The sequence below is a fragment of the Ornithorhynchus anatinus genome, chromosome 16 (genome assembly GCF_004115215.2).
Source record: "Ornithorhynchus anatinus isolate Pmale09 chromosome 16, mOrnAna1.pri.v4, whole genome shotgun sequence".
Taxonomy (NCBI): domain Eukaryota; kingdom Metazoa; phylum Chordata; class Mammalia; order Monotremata; family Ornithorhynchidae; genus Ornithorhynchus; species Ornithorhynchus anatinus.
The window spans coordinates 10,697,520-10,719,307 of NC_041743.1; the positions used below are offsets into that span (position 1 = coordinate 10,697,520).

General features: G+C 44.7%; 1 protein-coding gene across 1 annotated transcript in view; it reads left to right on the forward strand.

The window, feature by feature from the left end:
• Positions 1-1,173: 1,173 nt before the first annotated feature.
• LAMC1 (laminin subunit gamma 1) overlaps positions 1,174-21,788 on the forward strand; it is a 99,159-nt gene continuing 78,544 nt past the window's right edge. Inside the window, 3 exon segments of the mRNA XM_029080974.1 lie at positions 1,174-1,285; positions 1,689-1,791; positions 1,895-2,253. Coding sequence (XP_028936807.1) covers positions 1,174-1,285; positions 1,689-1,791; positions 1,895-2,253 — 574 coding nt within the window.

The following is a 21,788-nucleotide window of genomic DNA, read 5'->3' on the forward strand; positions in this document are numbered from 1 at the left end:
GCAAGTCACTTCACTTCTCTGTGCCTGTTACCTCATCTGTAAAATAGGGAATAAGATTGTGAGCCTTATGCGGGACCGGGACCGTGTCCGATTTGCTTGTATCCACCCCAGCGATTAATACAGTGCCTGGCACATAGTAAGCACTTAAATACCATAATTGTTATTATTATTACCCAAGGTCTGCATTAAAAAGAATCCACATCCCCCCAGAGCGGCTCCGGAAGTGAACCAGTTTCTTGGCAGCCTTTCGGGCCAGGGATGAGCTGGTGTAATAGTGGACCCCAGTTTAGCTCTACTTGAGTTGTGCCCCATCCAAGGCCGGTCGGTCTATAGAGTTAAGGATGGGAGGAGATGGGAATGAGGCAGTTTGAAGAGGCATTAGCCCCACTTAGCTGACGACTGGCCTTTCACCTGCCTATCTAATACTGTCTTACAACATCAGCACGGCGGGGTAGGAGCGCAAAACGTGGTTTGACACAAGACCTCATGATCTCCTGGCTCAGTTGGCAAACTGAGTCATCCTGGCAAGGAGAAGGTTCCGTGACTCAGCAAGCCCGAAAAGGAGGATGTCGGAATCCAGATAATTTTCAGTCTTTTAAAGGCAAGTTCGGGAACACAAAGAACACACTGGAATAATCTTAAGAGTTCGTTCGCTGCACCCAGGGGGAGAAGCGTCAATTCCATTCCCAGCCTCTTCACTTCCTTCCTTGCCACCGTTAAAAAGGCCGAAGAGCAAAGGGATTTAAAGACGGGAAGTCACTCAAAGATGCATTTTAATGCGGCCGTGAGGCCCTTTATTTTTATTTTAAAATAAAATTTATTCTCCAGAGGCCGTGTCGGCGCGGTGAGGGGGGTGGAGGGTCGGAAGACTGTCTGGGGAGAAGGTCGGGCTGCAGGGACTGGGCTCAGGGCGACAGGATGGAGGCCCCGGGGCCCTCCGGCCGCCGCGGTTCGGTCGACGGCTCCTCAATGGGGCGAAGGCAGCCAAGCCGGAGCCCTGGAGGCGAATTACGTGAGGAAAGAGGAAATTAGCGGCCTCCCCCTCGCCTCCTCCGCCGCTTTAAAATTCCAGCCCTTAGGTGCAGCTTTGTTTAGCGAGGCGGAGCTCCCCGCCCGCCAGGCCGGGCTCAGGGGAGGCGGGCGGCGCTGAGGCGTGTCCCCTCAGCGGGGCCGATGGCCGCCGCCTGGCCCCAGGGCGGGGACGGGACCCCACTCCCTTCGAGGGGGGGCCGTCGAGGAAGTCAAGCCTCCACCCTCCGAAGCCGGCGGCTGCCAACTGAATTAGGCGAGAGGTCCCCCCCTCCCTCGATTTCTCCCCCTGTGCGCCCCGGCTTCGGCCCTTGCCCCTTTGTCGTCGTCGTCGCCGCCCCCCTTCCTTCCTCCCTCCCTCCCTCATCCTCCCCCTCGGCCTCGCGCGGCCGGAAGCCGGCGGCGCGCGGAGGGGAGGCGGAACAGCGCGAGGAGGCGCCCCCTCCCTCCTCGCCCCCGCCCCTCGCAGCCCCCGGGCGCGCAGGCGCAGAGGCGCCGGCGGGGCAGCCCGACCGTTCCCGGGTGGGCGGGGGAAAGGGGAGGGGAGGGAAGGAGGGGAGGGAAGGAGAGGGGAGGGGACGGGACGGGACGGGCCCGGCCGCTCCGACGGGCGCTCGCCGAGAGCCGGCTCTTCTCCCCGCACCGCTCCCCTGCTGCAGCCCGGGCGTCCGGACTCGGCTTCGATCGCCAGCGCAGCGCCCCACCGGGACCCGAAGAGCAACAGCGGCGCCTGGCTGCCCGTGCCCCCGGGGAAGCGGGAGAGCAACATGGGGGGGAGCCGGCGGGGCGGCCCGGGGCTGCGGGGGAGGCCGCGGGCCCCGCTCCTGCCTCCGCCGCCGCCGCTGCCGCTGCTGCCGCTGCCGCTGCTGCTGCTGCTGCTGCTGGCGGGCGCCGTGGGCCGGGCGCCGGCCGCCATGGACGAGTGCACGGACGAGGGCGGGAGGCCCCAGCGCTGCATGCCCGAGTTCGTCAACGCCGCCTTCAACGTGACCGTGGCGGCCACCAACACGTGCGGGGCCCCGCCCGAGGAGTACTGCGTGCAGACCGGGGTCACCGGGGTCACCAAGTCCTGTCACCTGTGCGACGCCGCCCAGCCCCACCTGCAGCACGGGGCCGCCTACCTGACCGACTACAACAACCAAGCCGAAACCACCTGGTGGCAGAGCCAGACCATGCTGGCGGGGGTGCAGTACCCCAGCACCATCAACCTCACCCTGCATCTGGGTAAGCGCCCATCGTCGTCGGCGGCATCCCGCTCGCTCTCCGTTGAGCGCTCGCCGGGTGCCCGACACTCTTCCGAGCGCTGGGGGAGATGGACGGTATTCGGGTCCGTCCCAGGCGGGGCTCACGGCCTCGATCCCCCTTTTGCGGATGAGGAAACTGAGGCACGGAGGAGCGAAGAGGCTTGCTCAAGGTCACAGAGCAGGCAGGTGGCGGGGTCGGGATTAGAACCCACGTCCTCCCACTCCCAAGGCCGGGTTGCTTTCCACCTGACCGGGCTGCGCCGCCCCAGGCCCACTGCCCACCTCCTGGGCTTGCATTCTGCCATCCGGACCTCCCCTGTTTAATAATAACCGTAATGTCGAGCGTATTTGTCAAGGGCTTACTCTGTGCCAAGCACTGTTCCAACCGCAGTGGGAGATAAAAGGTATTCGGGTTGTCCCACGCGGGGCTCACAGTCTTAATCCCCATTTTACAGATGAGGGAACTGAGGCCCAGAGAAGTGAAGTGACTTGCCCACAGCCATACAGCTGACAAATGACAGAATGGCATTAGAACCCACGACCTCTGACTCCCAAACCCCTCCTCTTTCCACTAACCCACGGTGCTTCCCTCCTTCTAGACTATAAACTCGCCCTGGATAGGGAACGCGTCTACCAACTCTGTTGTATTGTAATTTCCCGAGCGCTTAGTACAGTGGTCCGCACACGGTATGCACTCCATAAGAGAAACAGCGTGGCTTAGTGGAAAGAGCATGGGCCTGGCAGTCAGAAGGATCGGGGTTCGTTCATTCAGTCGTATTTATTGAGTGCTTACTATGTGCAGACCACTGCACTAAGCGCTTGGAAAGTACAGTACAGTCCCTCCTCCGCCACTTGTCTGCTGGGTGACTTTGGACAAGTCACTTCACTTCTCTGTGCCTCAGTTCCCTCATCTGTAAAATGGGGGATATGGACTGTGTCCAACCTGATGAGGTTACATCTATCCCAGCGCCCAATACAGAGCCTGGCACATAGTCAGCACTTAGCAGATACCATAAATGAAATGAAAAAGACGATTGATTTTTGCCTCCCCCCCTAGTGAGGACCCGAAAGCTTTTTTTCCATCCCTACAGGGGGATGCATCCCAACTAAAGGCAATGCCCCAACTCCTTGACACGTACTGGCTTTGATTTTCCCGTCTGCCGACCCCATGCCAAACTCATTTTGGCGTCCAAGCTCTTAGCAGAGTGCTCTGCTCACAGTCAGTGCTCAGTAAATACCACTGAAGATGGTTCCTCCCTCTTGTACCCCCTGCCTGTTACAGTCTGATGTGGGTCACTTCTACATCTTCCCTGATTTAGAGAGAGGGAGGGGAGGCAGACGGACCCTTAGCTCCCTTAAACAATCAGAGACTTGTAATGCTCTCCTTGGACGCTGAATATTCGGTCCGGCACTGCAGGCCAAGGAGACGAGGGGGAAAGGATCCGAGTTCAGAAGGGCATTTGTGGTGGGAAGTAAATGCCTTTACTTGCCCCACCCGACGTTGCCTTCACGTAGTTGAACCACAGATTCACGTTAAAGGTTAAATTGTTTCTTTGTGCTGCACAGATTTAATTAAGGTCCACAAAGCAGCCTCAGTGCTAATCCCGGAGCAGCGGAAACAAAAGAGAATGTCTGCACCGACTGTAATTGCTGGAACAGCTTTTTAGTGTATGCAAACAGGTCGAATTTACAGCAATTTCTCTTACTTCAAATAGTGTTTAGAGAAACGAATTAAATAGCCTGCTGAATAACAGCAAAGGGATGTATAAGAAAAGTTTGATTATTCAAAAGTTATCTTCAGAGTGTTTCTCTGAACAATGTTCGGAATACATAAACCTAAATCCTCTAGTCGACTCTCCCGGGAAGATCTTATGGGTAGATAAATCTCGAGTTCTGCATTGATCTATAGAGAAAGAGCTATAGCTCAGTATGCCTTAAGGGTTGTAGTTTGGGAGGCATTGTTATATTAAATCTGCCACTAATGAAATTCCAGAGAGATCAAACAGGCCCAAGACCCAAGTCTTCTGCCCAAACAGAGTAAATTCACAAAGCAGAACTATTATATTTGGAAATTGGAAGGGAAAGACCGACAGGACCCGGCTACGTTTTGGTGCTTCCCTCACCTTTCTACTCTGCGCCTACCTGGTGCACTTATTTTGTATTTCTAGTTTTTATGATACAGAATCAGGTTTGGCCACTTTACGAGGTTGCTTTTAATGGAGTTTGTTTTAAATAGCCAACTTCATTAGGTAAACAGGATCTAGCCTATTTAAGATTAACTGTAATATGTTTTTAGTATGTGAACATTAAAGCAGCCGGAGCAAGGGTGTTTCTTCTGAGAAGTTCACTGAAGTAAAAGTATAGGGGCCTAAAGCTCTGCAGTGGGCAAAATGGTTTTGCATAGGGTACATCCGTATATGTGAATACAGCCTTCCCATCCAAAAAAAAAACCGCCGAAACATGCCGCAATGGAGAACTAGTAACAAGTGCCATCCTGTGAAGTTTTAGGGGAGGACTCTCCCAAAATCTTCTGATTACTGTACTGTTGCATGTGGCTCCTCCCTCTTCCATCCCAAGGCTATCTCCTCCTCCCCGCTCAACCTCACTCCTTATGGCTTTAGTCCCAAAGCAGACTAGGGAATATTTGAGATTTATCCAGTCGATTTTATTAGAGGATTTAACCTGCTGAAGAAAATTTCAGGAGTGAATTTTGAATAACAAAAAAGAATTCACCTGCGCATTTCCAAGTGCTCAACAATGAACAAAAGTAGAGTCTGGTTTAAAACAGCGTAGATTTCCCCGCGTTGTGATATATGATTTTTGCGTGACCCTGGGGCAGTAGTCGGCCTGTGACTTAGAGTTTCTCAATCAGAAAAATGGGACTAGTGATGTCGTTCTTCTTGAAAGGGGTATTGTGAAGAACTGCTAAATGATTGCAAGGCATTTGGGAAAGTATGAATATAAAATAAGGAATCCTTTAGGACTGACTTCAGTAAAACTTGTTATCTGAAAATGTGTGCAATTTTGGTTTCCTTTGTCAGCAGAAAAATATCAAAAACTCAAAGTGCACCATCCAAATGGGAGATTCTGAAAGGAACAGGTATAGTACACTGGAGTTATTAAATATTTTTGGAGTAGGAAGAGCTATAAATAAGTCTTAATGGTTATTTCAGTAGCTATAGCTGCACCTGTAGCTACATGTTCAGTAATGTACTTTAAAGGAAAGGAGGTGTAAATTTTCTTTAAAGTATCAAACAGCAACTGTCCTTCTTAGTATTAAAAATGTACTACTGGCAGTGCTGGTCACCAGCTTATACTGGAACAGTAAGCCTGCTTCACTTTTTCAGAGTGTATCTCTATGTAGTTATGAGTTTACAAATGCAATTCTGCAGGCTCTTTCACTCTAATCATTTGCACCAGTGCTAAATGTAATCTTTGTGCATCGTAAGCACTCGGTAAATACCACGGCTTGCTTGACTGATAGGGAATCCTAGATTAAAAATTTGATTTTCAAATTGAAAAGTCCAGGTACTTTAAAATACATTAACCGAAATTGTTGAATTGTAGTGCATTACTATACAGTGATTGTGATTTGAAAAAACATTGTGTCAAAATCTTTATAATTATAGAATTTCATTAAAATATTCCAGCCAGGTTGGAAGTTTTTGTATTTGTTCTGAGCCCAGAATTAAACTTTGAGTGCAGTGAAAGGCGAATTTAAAAAACAGCACATGCGCCTGCGTACACCATTAAAAAAAAGTGCCAGTGGTGGGTGGGGGCATGTTGGTATGGCCTAAGGAATGTATTTAGATCATTAATGTATGTTGACGTTGACCTTTCTGTATATTTGAATTTGAAAATAAAGCATCTGATACAGTGTCCTCATCTTCTGCGTTCTCAAATGTTTGGTAGCTCAAGTAGAATAAAGACAGGTGTTGAAAAATTGCATGGGAAAGGTACACTCTGCTGTAACTGATTCTCAGCTAATGTGTAAAGGTGAGTAATTAAGAGAACCTACTCAAATCCTGTGACGCTGGTGAAGAAAGGTTAAACCTCAGTGACTTTACAGACTCTGGCCAACCAGTGAATTCAAGTTCCATGACTGTTTGACCATGTGACTATTAAATCACACATTCAGTTCAAATTTCACATGCCCTGAGACTGTGATATGCATTGTTCTGCCCCTTCAGAGCATGTGAAACTTGAAATAAGCATGAAAGACTGGAGTTTAGCAACCTTTTTTTTTTTTTTTTTTTTAGCCTTTCTTCTGACAGCATGAACTTTAAACCCAGCAAATCCTGGGTAGCAAAATCTTAGTCATCCTTGCCTGCACATAGAAACTTGTGTTTATTGACATAGATTAGCTGGTCAGTTGATCTGATACTTTTCTTTGGTGTGGCAAAATATATCCCAAGGAGAATAAGTACAAATGATTTTATTGCAACATGAGTTGATTCTGCAGTAGCTTCAACTCAAACACCATAAATAGTAAATCCGGATGCAACATATTGTTGAATGTTACTAGTTAGATTTACTGTGGGAACCAGAATTGAACTAGTTGTGTTACAGAATCTTAGACTTGGGGTTGGGTGTTTTTTTTTTTTTCATTTAATTTCTGGGAACTTTTGTGCAGCTTTAGTTAGAGGTTATTCTCTTTAAATTGAAGGAAAGTGTGTTCTTTGTGTTTTCTGAGAAATAGTGTTCATAAGGGTAGCTGATACTAAGAGTTTAAATGTCATCTTGTTAAACATTCCCATAGTCTCCTCTTATTCACTTGATAATAAATGATTGGATAGAAGTCTAACATACAAGGATTTGACTTGGGTCAAGGTAGGGTTTTGTTTTTTTTTTTCCATTTTTAAAAGTAAGGAGGAAAAAATCAACTACCAGGAAGAAAGGTAGTGATACAAGACAGTCAAAACTTAAAGTTATAAAGAGGGTAGAAATTAATACTCTGCGCTCATTTGACCAATCTAATTGAGCATATTTTTATGTTTGTCTCTCCTTAGAGTGCATGCTTCTTCTGGTCAAGGATCGTCACTGTATTGCACCAAGTGGGCACCCAATAAATACCACTGCTTAAATGTAGGAATATTAGTGTAGAAATTGACAATGCCCCTTTTAGCTTCTCTTTAATGAACTTTCTTCTTTCCCTGGGTTAGAGATGCAGGGGTATAATTGTAAGGCATTTTACATTGCATTTTGCTTGGTGGGCATATATATGAGTAATATTTAATAGTGAAGAAACTGTAGTTTTGACAGGAATTCCTTTGGAACCTTGGTTAAATCGGGATCTGGGAATAGCTTGCTGAGCGCTAGAGTGACTTCACTGTGGTATTTGTGGAGCCCTGAGGGGACTCTATTTTAGTTAGTCTCACAAAGACTTGATTTACATTTTGCAGGTTTCAACTTGTGTAGTTAAAGAGATCAGCTTTTTAATGGCCAGCAGTTGTTCAGTAGGGTTATATGAAATTGCTTAAGGCTTTCCATTCCCACTCTGTAATTCTTAAGTTTTCTCTAAATTCCTTTTCTTCTATCTCTTTCCGAAGCTATCGGGAATATTTACAGAGTCAAACATTTATTTTTGGAGAGGGAAAGAACTGGAGTTGCTTGGTATTTTTCTTCACAGAATAGCTTCTATTTGTGGTGATAAAAGTCTGGATCCCAAACCAGCCACATAGAAGCAGGGACATGCTATTAGGTACCATGTTAGTCCAGTTACTGTTCAAACGTAGGAATTGGAGTGCACCCCATTTTAATCAATTAGTCATATTTATTGAGTGCATACTGTGGGCAGAACACCGCATGGGACACTTGGGAGAGTACAATATAGCAATATTACCAAGTTCGTTTTTGTTCTCTGCCCACAACAATCTTACAGTCTAGATTTTAGTTTAGTTATTGTCTTCCTTCCCCTCCCTGGTAATCGACTATATTAACCCTGCCCCTTTCTCTTTCCTCCCTTCTCCCCTTTAGCTTTCTCATCATCATCAGTAGTAATTATTGAGCGCTTACTGTGTGCAGAACACTGTCCTAAGTGCTTGGAAGAGTACGTTCAGCAGAGTAGGTAGACACACTCCCTGCCCACGATTTCACAGTCTGCCTCATCCTGCCTCTCCTGCTCTTCCTCCTCTAGGCCAGTACTCTCAGTGCTGCCTCTCCAACCATGACTCCATCCACCCTCCCGTGGACTAGTGTTCCATTTCAGTGCTAAAACCCCCTCATATTTATTTGTTAGTATTTATTAGGCATCTACTTTGGGCAGAGCACTGCACAGAACACTTGCAAGAGTGCAGTAGAGTTAGTCAGTCATATTTAGTGAGCACTTGGTACTAACAGACACAGTCCCTGCCCACAACGAGCTTAGTCTAGATGGGGAGGCAGACATTAATATAAATTAATAAATTACAGATATGTAGATAAGGGCTGTAGGACTGGGAGAAGGAATGAATAAAGGGAGTAAGTCAGGGTGACACAGAAGGAAGAAAAGGAAAAGAGGGCTTAGTCAGGGACTCTTGGAGGAGATGTGCCTTCAATAAGGCTTTTTAGTGGGAGAGAGTAATGGTCTGTTGGATTTGAGGAGGGAGGATGTTCCAGGCCAGAAGCAGGATGTGGGCGAGAGGTCGGAGGTTAGATAGACAAGATGGAGGTAGAGTGAGAAGGTTAGCATTAGAGGAGTGAAGTGTGCAAGCTGGATTGTAGTAGAAGAGTTGTAGTAGTAGTAGAAGAAGGTGAGGTAGAGGGGGCATGGTGAGTGCTTGAAAGCCAATGGTGAAGAGTTTCTGTTTGATGTGTTTCCCAGCTCTGCCACTTGTCAGCTGTGTGACTGTGGGCAAGTCACTTAACTTCTCTGTGCCTCAGTTCCCTCATCTGTAAAATGGGGATTAAGACTGTGAGCCCCACGTGGGACAACCTGATTCCCCTGTGTCTACCCCAGCGCTTAGAACAGTGCTCTGCACATAGTAAGCGCTTAACAAATACCAACATTATTATGTGGAAATGGATGGGCAACCACTGGTGGTTCTTGAGGAAACATGGGGACTGTGAGCCCATTGTTGGTTAGGGATTGTCTCTATCTATTACTGAATTGTACTTTCCAAGTGCTTAGTACAGTGCTCTGCATATAGTAAATGCTCAGTAAATACGATTGAATGAATGGGGAAACATGGCCTGAACATTTTTATAGAACAATGATCTGGCCAGCAGATTGAAGTATGGGCAGGACTGGGGAGAGACAGGAGGCTGGGAGGTCAGCAAGGAGGCTGATAGAGTAATCAAGACAGGAAAGGATAAGTGATTGGACTAATGTGGTAGCAGTTTGGGATGGGGAGGAAAGGGCAGATTTTAGCGATATTGTGAAGGTGGAACCAACATGATGTGGTGATGGCTTGAATATGTGGCTTGAATGAGAGAGGGAAGTCACTGAAAATGCCAAGGTTACAGGCTTGAAAGACAAGAAGGATAGTGGTGCCATCTATAGTGATGTGCAAGTCAAGGGGAGGACAGGGTTTGGTTGGGAAGGTAAGTTCTGTTTAAACATGTTAAGTTAGAGGTGACGGGAGGACATCCAAGTAGAGATGTCTTGAAGGCAGGAGGAAAAGCTATACTGTAGGGAGACATCGGGGCTGGAGATGTACATTTGGGTATCATGTGCATAGAGATGGTAGTTGAAGCCATGGGGGCGAATGAGTTCTCTAAGGGGAATAGAAGGAGACCCAGAATCTTGAGGGGCAACCACAATTCAGGGGAGAGACAGAGGAGAACCCCATGAAAGAGACTGAGCAGCCAGAGAGATAGGAGGAGAATCAAAAAAGGGTAGTCAACGCAGGCAAACTTGGATAATGTTTTCAGTAGAAGGGGTGGTCGACCATGTGGAAGACAGCTGAGAAGTGGATGAGGATTAGGATGGAGTAGAGGTTGTTGGATTTGGCAAGAAGGAGATCATTGGTGACCTTTGAGAAGGTGTTTTCTGTGGAGTGAAGGGGACGGAAACCAGATTGGAGGGGTTCAAGAAGAAACCAGATCGGAGGGGGTCAAGAAGAGAATTGGAAGAGAGGAACTTGAGACAGTGGGTGTAGACAACTCACTCAAGGAGTTTGGAGAGGAGTGGTAACTGGAGGAAGCTTTGGGGTCAAAAGAGGGTTTTTTTAGGATGGGGAAAAATGGGCATGTTTGAAAGTGGGGAAGAAGCCATTGGTGAGTGAATGGTTGAAGGTGGCTGTTAGGGAGAGGGCAAGTGTTGTGATAAAGTGCAAAGGAATGGGTTTAGATGTGCAGGTGGAGGAGGTGGATTTTTGGAGACGGCAGGAGATCTCTTGAGTTACTGCTGGGAAAGAGGGGAGAGTTGGAGAAAGGGCAGGAGTGGGGAGGGACTGGAGAGGAGGAGAGGAGATTTTAGGGAGATCTCTCCTGAGAGCGCCAATTTTCTCAGTAAAGTAAGTGGCCAGGTCATTAGGGACAAGGGATAGAGAGGCGAGGTCCTTGGAGGAAGGAGTTAAATGTCCGGGAGGGCAATGAGCATGTGTGTCAATAAGGATGGAGAAATAGATAAGATTAGAAGATTCAGTGTCTTCCTTCTAATTTAAAGGAAAAATAAGGACTATGGTTGTAACAGTAAAATCGCTGAGAACTGAAGTTGTGTCTTTGACCTCTATTGTACAAGCCCATCGGTGAGCGGTAGAATGCTAATAAATACTATTTATTAATTCAGAGACAATATTTTACTTGAGCCTGATTTAAAAGCCAACTCTTGGCCTCTTATAAGTGCTTCTAACCACATGTCCCTTTTGATGGGTTTTTCTGAGATTGAGGCAATGGTAATACCTGGAATTAAATGTGGTTTTGCTTGCACTTGCTATCTACATTTAAAGAGCAGTGTAATGGAGGTATCACTCTTGACCAAGGAGATGGAGCATTTATATCCCTAATGTTTGGGATTCCTCCCCTTATAAATAGAGTTGTGTTTTGGAGTTGTGTTATGGAGCTTTTAAAAAGGAGACTTGAGAGCTTCAGTGTTAAATGAACTCCTACAGGCTAAGTGATTAATCTACAGGGCAAAGGATCTTTTAATGAGAGTGTTTACATTGCTTCCACTGGAGTGTGATGTATGGTAGCCCTTATATAGAGTTATAGGTAAGGTGGTTCTTGTAAGTAGTTTTTTTGTGCAGAATATACATTTTCCCAGAAAATAACGGCAAAACAATTGCACCCTTTGCTGGCAAATAAGTAATCAGATACTATTGTCTGTGTAACTGGACTGAAGCAGCAAATAATTCACTTGTTAACTGTGTTCAGCTGGACCCATTGGACTACTCTGATGCTGTTCTGGCTCTAGAGAAAAGAATTAATTAGTGTAGGAGTGTGCATTATCACAATCCATTCTAACTCCTACGGAGGAGATTTTTTTAAAAATCAGCCTTTATCTTTGATCTGGCTGAATGAACTCTAGTCATCAACTTCAAAGTAGAAACATTTTTGAATGACGATGTTGCATTTTCTCTGTAGTTTTGCCTGGCATGCTGTAGTTGTACTGAGTTGGTCTCTGCCCTTCAAACTGTCTTTAAACTGATGAAGTTAGATATTTATATTTTGCATTTCCTCAACCACAAGGGCTTGAGTTGGTAGCCATGTGGACAGCAGTCATTTATGAATTGCTCTTGGTCATCATCAATGATATTTATCAAGTGCTTACTTTGTACAGAGCACTATACTAGGAGTTTGGGAAAGTAATAATGCAACAGAGTTGGTAGACAAGTTCGGTGGCCACAATGTTATGAATTTTGAGGTATTGTCTCAGACAACAGTCTCATTAACAGCATCTGCTTTTCCATGGGATTTGCCACGGTGCCGGCCTAAAATAACATGACAGTCACACTGCTGCCCTGTGCTGAGTAAATTATTAGTGAAATAAAATAAAACAGACCTGTCTTGCTTAACCAAGTGGAACATGAGATTTCTTTTGGATTGAGGGAGTGCTAACACATTAGGGAGGTCATGTAGGAGGTTATTTTCTTTGAGGATGGATAAATTTGTATGGTTTATCCTTTCCTAAGTCTGGTAATGTTCCCTCGGCTCTTTTGTTTCCTCTTCTCAAAATGGCAATCCTTCTGCTTTGGGAGAGACTGTGGATGAAGCTAAGGGTCTTTTTTTTCTATTGCAGAAGGTGAGTGTATCTGCTAGATTGTACTCTCTAGGAGAGCTCGGATCATGTCTACAAATTCGACTGTACTCTCCCAAGCACTTAATACAGGGCTCTATACAGAGTACATCCTTGATAAAGGCCACCGAATGATTAGCCTGCAATTTCATGTATCCTCTTCTGAATTCCTGTGGTTCAGTTATTGTTGTTTCAGGATCATCCATTTGAATCTTCTTCTGGACCAGCCTGGCTCGGGGTGGTATCTATCCAGTCTCTCTGAAGAGATGTTACTGGCTCCCTCCACTTAGTATTCATTCATTCAATAGTATTTATTGAGTGCTTACTATGTGCAGAGCACTGTACTAAGCGCTTGGAATGTACAAATCGGCAACAGAGAGAGTCCCTGCCCTATGACGGGCTTACAGTCTAATGGGGGAAGACAGGCAGACAAGAACAGTGGCAATAGGTGTGGTACCAAACCCTAAGACAACTGTAAGCCTACAATCACAGTCAGTATTCCTTGTAACTGCCATGAGCCCCAAAGTAGCAAGGTCATCAGCACCTGGGTTCTAATTATGCCCCACCACTGCTTGCCATGTGACCTTGGGCACCCCACTTCACTACTTAGTGCCTCATTTATCTCATCTGTAAAATGGGGATCAAGATAGGGAGCCCCATATGGGACACAGACTGTGTCCAACCTGATTAGCTTGTATCTATCAGAGGGCATAGCATGGTGCCTGGCACATAGTAAGTGCTTAACAAATGCCATTTAAGCAACAAGAACAAAAACGTTGCTCTGAGTTCATCAGGTCATGGAAGATAATTTGTTTCCACAAAGACACTTGGGCTTCCTGTTGGTAGAATTTGCTTCTGACACTTGCTACTAGGACACTTTGATGTTTTGCTTTCTCTGGATTTTTGTTTGGGCTGCTCATAAAAAAAAAAAAAATTTAAGGGGTGAAGCTGAGAGGGAGGGTGGGGTTAGTGGAAGGAGAGAACCCTGGGACAGGTAGTGGCTTACCCTGTATGATTAAAACGAGTAAAGGACCCAAAAGATGTAGCAGTCACCCCACTATAGTTCAGAGGCTTATTAAAAACCTGTCTTTTCCCAACAACTTCCATTGGTTGGGTTTGAAAGAAGTCCCTGTATAATATGTGTCAGTAAACCTACTACAATGTCATCAAGGTATTGATGGAAGTGGAGTATGCTGAGGTTTGCCTGAGCATGTTGTGAGAAGTGTGCACAGAGTGCAGATGCTGATACTCTGTACGCCTGTCTTTAAGCTGGCTGATGGTTACAGTGGCTATTGGGTGGTTGGAGGAGGTAAATTGACAAGTTTTGCTGTGTTTTTCGTTGCAAGTTTTAAGAGTGCTCTGTAAGAATGTTTCTTCATGGCATACGCTTTGGTCAGAGTGTGTGGTTTCGTGTGATGTGTAACTTAATTTTTGTGGTGAAAGTGAACGATTTCCAAAGGCACTCGGAAAGATATACCACCCCACCATCTCACTCACGTTTCCATGCTCACGGAGCTGAAGAGTTTATGCTCTAGTAGGTCATTTCCAGGGAAGAGACTTGGGGCAGTCATTGTTTTGAAACCTGAATCCTGTCGTTTCCTTTCAAAAAATCCTAGTTGAAAGGGATGCATTTAAGGGATACTTTGTGAGTTTGGTGGGGAGAAGATGTGTCCCTCTTCCAAGCATCGTGGTCAGCATCTGGCACTGTGAATGTAATGGAAGTGGTGGACCAAAATCCCAGCTGGTGTGGTGAATTCCCTTGGGTTATTCTGGGTCAAAAGGATATTTGCCTATAGGAGTTCAGTTTTTTGGAATTTTCTTTAAATGAAAGTTCAAAGGCATTCATTTGTGAATTTGAGCACAGGTGGGAGCAGTGACTTTTTTTCCCTGAATTACTTTCTGGCCCCATAGGTGGATAATTTGGGGTTTATCACACAGTTTTCTGTATTATTAGGAGATGTCATTAAAGACAGGCTTGAAGATGGGGTGAGCAATGGACTTGCAGAAAAGAGATAATCCTGCACAACTTTTGGGGTTAGGATTCTAGGATAAAGTGTTCTTAGAATATCTCTGTAGATAATTTAATTTTCATAGAGATAATCACTTCCAGATAAATTCATGAGATAGGAATTTCATGGCAGGACAACTTCACAGTAAGCCACTACAGAATTTGAAAGTGTTTGGCGACATCTGTAATGCAGCTGTAATGAGTTCTGTTTATTCTGTTAGGATTTTTGGTAGAGGCTCAAAATAGTTTGTTTACAACTCTTTCCATAGCATGCCACAGGTCATAAATTGAGTTAGAACTGGCTCTTGGCAGAAGTGGCATAAGTTCAGCTCATTGCCCACTCAGTGTTTTTTGGTTGATTTGTAGATCTTTTGTTTTTAAAGTTCTTTAAAAACACCTTCTCTACTCCCAACTGAAGATACAAATGGCAAGGATCTCATGACTTAAGTATTATTGTGAGGAATTCATTTTTGAACTGTACATAATTTCCAGATATTTGGAGGAAACAAAATCGTTTTCCATTCTACTTTTTGGGGTGGAGGGCATTTGTATATATCTATAGCTGTGTCTCCCTGTTTCTGGAGATCCTTGAGGGAGAAGTCTCTGATTTACATTTTTTAAAACAAATAACTATTCCATTTCTCAGCTGAAATATTTTCTATTGGCATTGGTATTTTCGTGAGAGGGAGGCCAACTTTGGAGTTCCCTTGGAGGACAGTATTTGTGCAGGGTGACAGGGAAAACAATCCAATTCAGCAGATACAGTAAGTTTAGGTTCTTAAATGTGCCATTAGGGCAGTGTATCAGCAGTCTTTAAACTATGCCTGACCAAACAGTTGGAGTCTTTGAAATTCACAGCAGTCCTGAGAGCCCCACTGACTTTTTGTACCTCCTCCTACTACACAGCTGTTTTTGCTCACACATCATTGTATGTTCACCCTCCTGGATGCTTCCTTAGGTCCCTTATATGGAGAACAGCTTCCACCATTTGGGAGCAAATGTGTATCTTTTTGGTCAGGAAGTCTTAAGGAAGCTAGGAAACCTTGCCAAAGTTCCCTAAGATATTTGGAAATGAAGACAAAGGAATACTTTTTAGGCTTGAAGTAACAACATCTCCAGAGCACTAGAATTGCAGATTTTTAATTTTTTTATTTTTTCCTAGCTATCTGGAAAAAGGTGTGTGTTCCATCTTGCTGGAGAAAGAGGTCGGGGGTAAAGGAGAGGGAACCAGAGGGGCAGGAATTGAACAATGAGAGCTAAATGCTACACCTAAGGACTGGATGGAGGAAGCCAATGTTAGGTTGAGTCCTTTTCATGGCCCTGGAAGACAGCAGTTTCCAGTTTTTGTCAATCAGTGGTATTTGTTGAGTGCTTATTATGTGCAGAGCACTGTACTGTCAGTTGGAAGAGTGCAGTATAACAGAATTAGTGGACAAGTTCCCTTCCCATAATAAGCTTACACTCTAGATGGGGAGAAAGACATTAATATAAATAGAAATGTCAGCGGTGTTCAATCACACCTCTTGCCAAAGGAGGTGGGTGACCTTTTACAAAAGTTGATGGGTAACTTAAAAGCCAAACTGTTTGTTGTGGGTTATTCCACTGAAGGCCATTTTCCTCTTGAAAAATCTCTAGAAAATATATATCTTGAAGATTATGAAAAAATCTAAATTCTTAACATAGCACTTTTAAGTCACTGCTACACTTGTGGCCTGTTGACTTTCCATTTTTCACATTTCTAAAATCTTGTCTCCGTCTCCTCCATGTCCTGCCCCAGTACCTGCTCTGACTCCTACTGCTTCTCCTGTCACCTCATGGGCGTCTTCTCTCAACTAATTGGAGGCATCAACGCAAAGGAAAGTAAATAACTTCTGGCTTAGATATGAAGACTATCTGGAATTCAATTTGCAAACCTCTCGAAAAAGCCCGTAGGAAGCGACCAACGTGGTTTCAGAAAGAACAAATTCTGTCAGACTAAATCCAATGTTCTTGAATGAGAGACTGGTAGCCCTGGATGGTGGTGAAGAAATTGGATCATTTTATCCAGACCTTTAATTTTGTCCCATATGAGATCTTTTGTAAACAGGAAGAACATGGGCTAGATCCTACAACTATAAGGAGGATTCAGGAGTTACCTTAGTTCCTACCCACCGAGTGATTAACAGTGAAATGGTGAAAATAACAAGTGACATACCTCCTGGGTGGATCTTGGGTCCTGTGTTTCAAAGCAACCTTAGGAAACTTGGCGAAATTTTTCTATGGTGGAAATAATTGCCTACCCATAGAAGAAGCCCATCTACTTTCCATGTGACCTCAAGCTTAGGGGTTAAGGGTGGGGATGGCCAAGTATAGTGGAAGATAAGAATAAAATTTAAAGTGACTTCAGTAAATTGGAGGAGTGGTCAAAAGCAAACAGAATGAAGTCTGGTAGGGAAAAGTTCAAGGAAAAACCCCACCAAGTGGTATAGTAGTGGCTGAGTGCCTCTGCTAAAGGGTCTCACCTTCTCTCCAGAGTAATGGATGCACAGGGAAGATCTGACTGATTAATTTTTTGATCTTCAGTGTGGGGAAGGTAGAGGCTGAGTAGCATTATATTTATTTTGCAGGTGGGAAGCAGCTGGCACCAGTGAAATGACTTGCTTCATGAGTCAGTGGCAGAGTTGGATTTAGAGTTTTTTTAATTCTTGGTCAGGCTATTTCCTTCCAGATAGATATTGAGAGAACACTGTACTGTCCTCACAGTGGGCAGATTTTCAGAACTGAGGTGGTCTTTCAGCAAAATTAGGTCTGTCAGCTATTGACCAAGGTGCTACACATTTACTCAGGAGACTTAAGGTAAGTCAACAAGGGAAAATTGCATATGGATCATCTCCCAACTGACTCAGAGATCAGTACTTAAATGACCAGTAGTACTTGATGTCTTCCCCTGCATTAAAGACTGTGCAAGCATGTTCTTACATGCAGCAGGGAGGTCATAATGTCAGCATTCTCTGCTCCCTTCCCTGCCCCCTCCCCCCCCCATCATTCTTGCAGAAGCAGGGCTCCATCCTGACTGCGAAAGCACTTCTTGGGCTACAATGTCACTTTATTGAGGTTTTCTTTCTATGCAGGAGGCAGAAAGATTGTCGTGGTGACTCATATTACCTACCTCACCTCATTTACACATAAACACAGGGTGATACCATCTAGCATTGTCAGAACCGTTCTGTAGATGCCACTGAAAAAGCTATTAGTGGTTCATGGTTCTCTGCTCCTGGAGGCTTAGGCTACAGTTCTGCTGAGCAGACCATGCCGTTCAAACATGCCCTTTAACTAAAAAGACTTGGACCCATTGATGCTATCTGCTTTGGGTTGACTGAATTGTAGGACTGTCTCATTTTCCTAGAGCTTACGGATGGCAATTATTTCTCAAAGGTTTAACTCCCCCGCCGAACTTTCAGGGGTGGGGTACTCCCAAGGAGTTGGAATACACTCATGTTTCCTCGTGACTGTGTTTAACTGCATGGGGAAAACAGTTTCCCATACCCTGGAATGGCTGCTTAGCATCAGTAGCAGTTATTAAGCTCATTGTGAGCAAGAAACATGTCTACCAACTCTTTTATATTGTTCTGACCCAAACACTTAGTACAGTGCCCTGCACATAGTAAGTACTCAGTAAAGAGGATTGATTGATTGAGGTAGTAACATATATTAAGCACCCACTCGGTGAGGTGAACTGTGTAATAGGCACTTTGGAAATAGTGAATAGGGAAGTGACCCATTCCCTGTCCACATCCTGTGTAGCCTGACAGATTTGGTGACAGCTACTCAGCTCTCTTCTGCCTATTGCAGACAACGAATAGTTGAGCACTCATTCTAGTTCTTTAAATTTTTTTTTTCCTTTCAAAGGCAAAGAAAACACTTGGTGGAGGATTTCCAACTTTTATTGTACACCAAGCTGTCAATAGTATACTGAGCTGCACATTTAGGCCCAGGCTATGCTCGTAGAATGGAAGTGAAAATCTGACTAAACTGCCTCATGTTTAAAGGAATTAAAACCCACTGATACAGAAAAGACAGGTGGAAGCCCAAATAGTTTAATGTCTGGATCTGGTTGTAATTACCAGGACAAGTTGCTGCAGAATTATTATATTCCCATATGGGACTGGTCATGGTAGTCTGTAAATTTTGTCAGCATTTCTATTGTTGGCCTACATTTTTATTGGTTTTCCTTTGGAAGGAAACTCTCAGAGGAATTTCTAAACTGTAAGCTCATCGTGGGCAAGGAGTGTGGCTACCAACTCTGCTATATTGTACTCTCCTAAGTTCTTAGTACAGTGCTCCACACACAGTAAGTGCTCAATAAGTACCATTGATTGCCTACCAAACTTCTTGCCAGGCCTCCTCTCCCCCACATCCTTTTTCTTGGGCTGAGTTGATCACCTTTGTTTCAGTTCCTTCTTCTCCCCTCCAGAAGATTTTCTGAAGAGCATATAATCTAGAAACAGTGGATTTATAAGACCTGTGGACTCTGGGTGACATGGCCCCTCCTACATGCTCTGCCAACATAGCAAGGGAGAGGAATCAGAAGTTCCCTCAAGCTATGCATTTTTGTATGAGAACGCAGCAGGAGAAATTTGGAGCCAACTGACTATTCACTAAAGGAATCCAGCATTGGAGTATTCCTTCCTTCCCACCTGATATCTGGTTGTGTGTTAGTGGTTTGGGAGGCAGGTGCCATTCACTCCTTCGGGGAAAGCTCCAGGGGGAGCAGATTGGACATGAACCCAGGAAAATGCCTTTGTATTACAGGTGCAAGCCTAGTAATTGCTAGCTGTGGTTTAGGAAGGCAGTGATTGGGGCACTTGAGAGAACACAAGTTGTGATTCTTCTGTTTCTCTACCCATTCTTTCCTTCCTCCCAAAAGGAATCCAAGCACCATCAGTTTGAAGTCTGAAAACTACCTTACACGAGTTTAGCTTCCCTTTCTGAAGTTCTTTGTACAGTAATTAAGGCTACAGAACTACACAGTAGTGGCAGTGTTTCTCTTTGCGTTTGTCCTTTGTAAACTTCCTTCCTGCTGGAGGAGGCGAAAGATTGGGACTTCCTATATTTGGGTAAATTTATGAAGTGTTATTTCTCTGCAGGTCTGCTTTTATATGGAACACTCCAATTTCAAGGCAGGAGGGCTTGCACCCCTCAAAAAAGTCCAACAGCCTAAAGACATTAAGTTTGCCGATTGGTGGGCTAGGGGAAAGAGCACAGGCCTCGGAGTCAGAGGACCTGGGTTCTAGTCCTGGTTCTGCCATTTGTTTGCAGCGTGACCTTGGGCAAGTCCCTTAACTTCTCTGTGCTTCACTTCCCTCTTCTACAAAATGGGGAGTCAGTACCTATTCTTCCTCCTTAGATTCTGCATCCCATGTGGGACCTGATTATCTTGTATCTACCCCACTGCTTAGTAGCAGGTTTTTTTGTGGAATTTGTTAAGCGCTTACTGTGTGCCAGGCACTGTACTAAGTGCTGGGTCAGATACAATCTAATCAAGTTGGACACAGTCCTTACCCCACATGGGCCTCAAAATCTTAATCCCCATTTTACAGAAGAGTAACTGGGACACAGAGAAGTTAAGTGACTTACCCAAGTCAGGATTAGAACCCAAATCTTTCTGACTCGCATGCCCGTGCTCTCTCAACTAGGCCATGCTGCTTCTCATATAGTGGTTGGCACATAGTAAGCGCATAACAAATACCACAATTATCATCATCATTATTATTATTCTGGTGAAATAGGAGTACAGTCCTTCACTTGACTAGGGACCACTATGTAAATAACCAGAAATCCCCTATAGAGGCCTCCTGATGTCTCCTGCTCATACCCACCATGATGAAGAACAGAGAGATGGAGAACAAAGTATTAGGTTGAACTGAGTGATTGTCTCAAAACATAGTCCAACTACATTATCTACTCTGGGTCTGAGTCTTAAAATGTTATCTTTCCTATTGAGTAAATGTGTGAGTACCTGGCTTGATGGACAGAATACACAAGTTCAGTTAGTGGTGGGCTGTTACCATTGGGCTGAACATGAAGAATGAGACATTTATTATGTTCTTTTGCTTAGTGACAAGTCTCAGAGGTGCTGCTTGCTATAATTATTGTTACTTGAGCAAATGGGAAATGTGGCAATAGAAGTTTTGCTTTCTACCAAGCAGTGTGGCTTAGTGGAAGGAGTCTGGGCTTATGAGTCAGAGGCCCTGGGTTCTAACCCCTTCTCTCTGTGATCTGGGGCAAGTCACTTTACTTCTGTGCCTCAGTTACCTCGAACTGTAAGATTGGAGATTCAATACCTGTTCTCCCTCCCAATTTAATCCGTGGGTTCTATATGGGACAGAGACTTATTTGCCCTGATTGATTTGTGTCTGCCCCAGTGCCTAGAACAGTGCTTGCCATATAGTAGGCACTTAAAAAATACCATTAAAAAAAAGTTTGACAAGCATTCAGTGATGACAGATTGAGTTGTAGCTCAGACACTTCAGATTACAGGGGAAGAAGATGAGGACTTTTTGTGGAAGTGATCCTAGACCGTTCCTTTCAGAGAGAAAGGTTGCTGTTCAGATTAAATGAGTATTTTCTAGTACAGCTAGACTGATTCTCTAGTGAGGGAATTTCTACTTCTCTTGGTGGCTTATTGCTCCTAAAGTGTCCCTTACTGGAGTTGATTTCTTAATTGCTTGCTGTAAGACTTAGTTTGGAGTCACCCCCTCTAGATTGTAAACTTGGTTGTGGGCAAGGAATGTGCCTACAACTCTGTTGTATTACTCTCCCAAAAGCTTAGTACAATGCTCTGCACATAGCACTCAGTGAGTATGATTGATGATGATGATAGTTTTATGAGAATGAAGTGAACTGTAGTATGTGGGAAGAGTTCTCTGTTGTGCTATCACCTCAATGTGCTTACAGCACAACCCTGAATATTTTGACATCATGTATTTGCTTTTGTTAATAGATAACTTCATTTTCAATTTTTGGTAGGTGACTTGCAGGACACAATTAAATTGACTGAGCCATAGCCTTTTGGGTCATTGCGGCAGGCTAGGTTGTAGGTCAGTATGTGAAGAAGCAGTTGCTTAGCTTGGTATCTTTTGTTTTTTTTTCCCCCTTTGTTGGTTTTTTTTTTTAATTTAGCTTCTCAACTTCCTCAATCACCTTTCCCAAGCAGACTTGTTACTTTGGGGGCCCCTGGGAGGGAGATAACTTTTCCTGCTGTGCACTGGGATATATCAGTAGTGTAGGAGACAGTCTGCTTTTGTTTCTTGGGGGCGGAAGATGGGGGGAGGGGAATTAAGTGGAGAGGAGATTCTAGAGGAGAGCAATA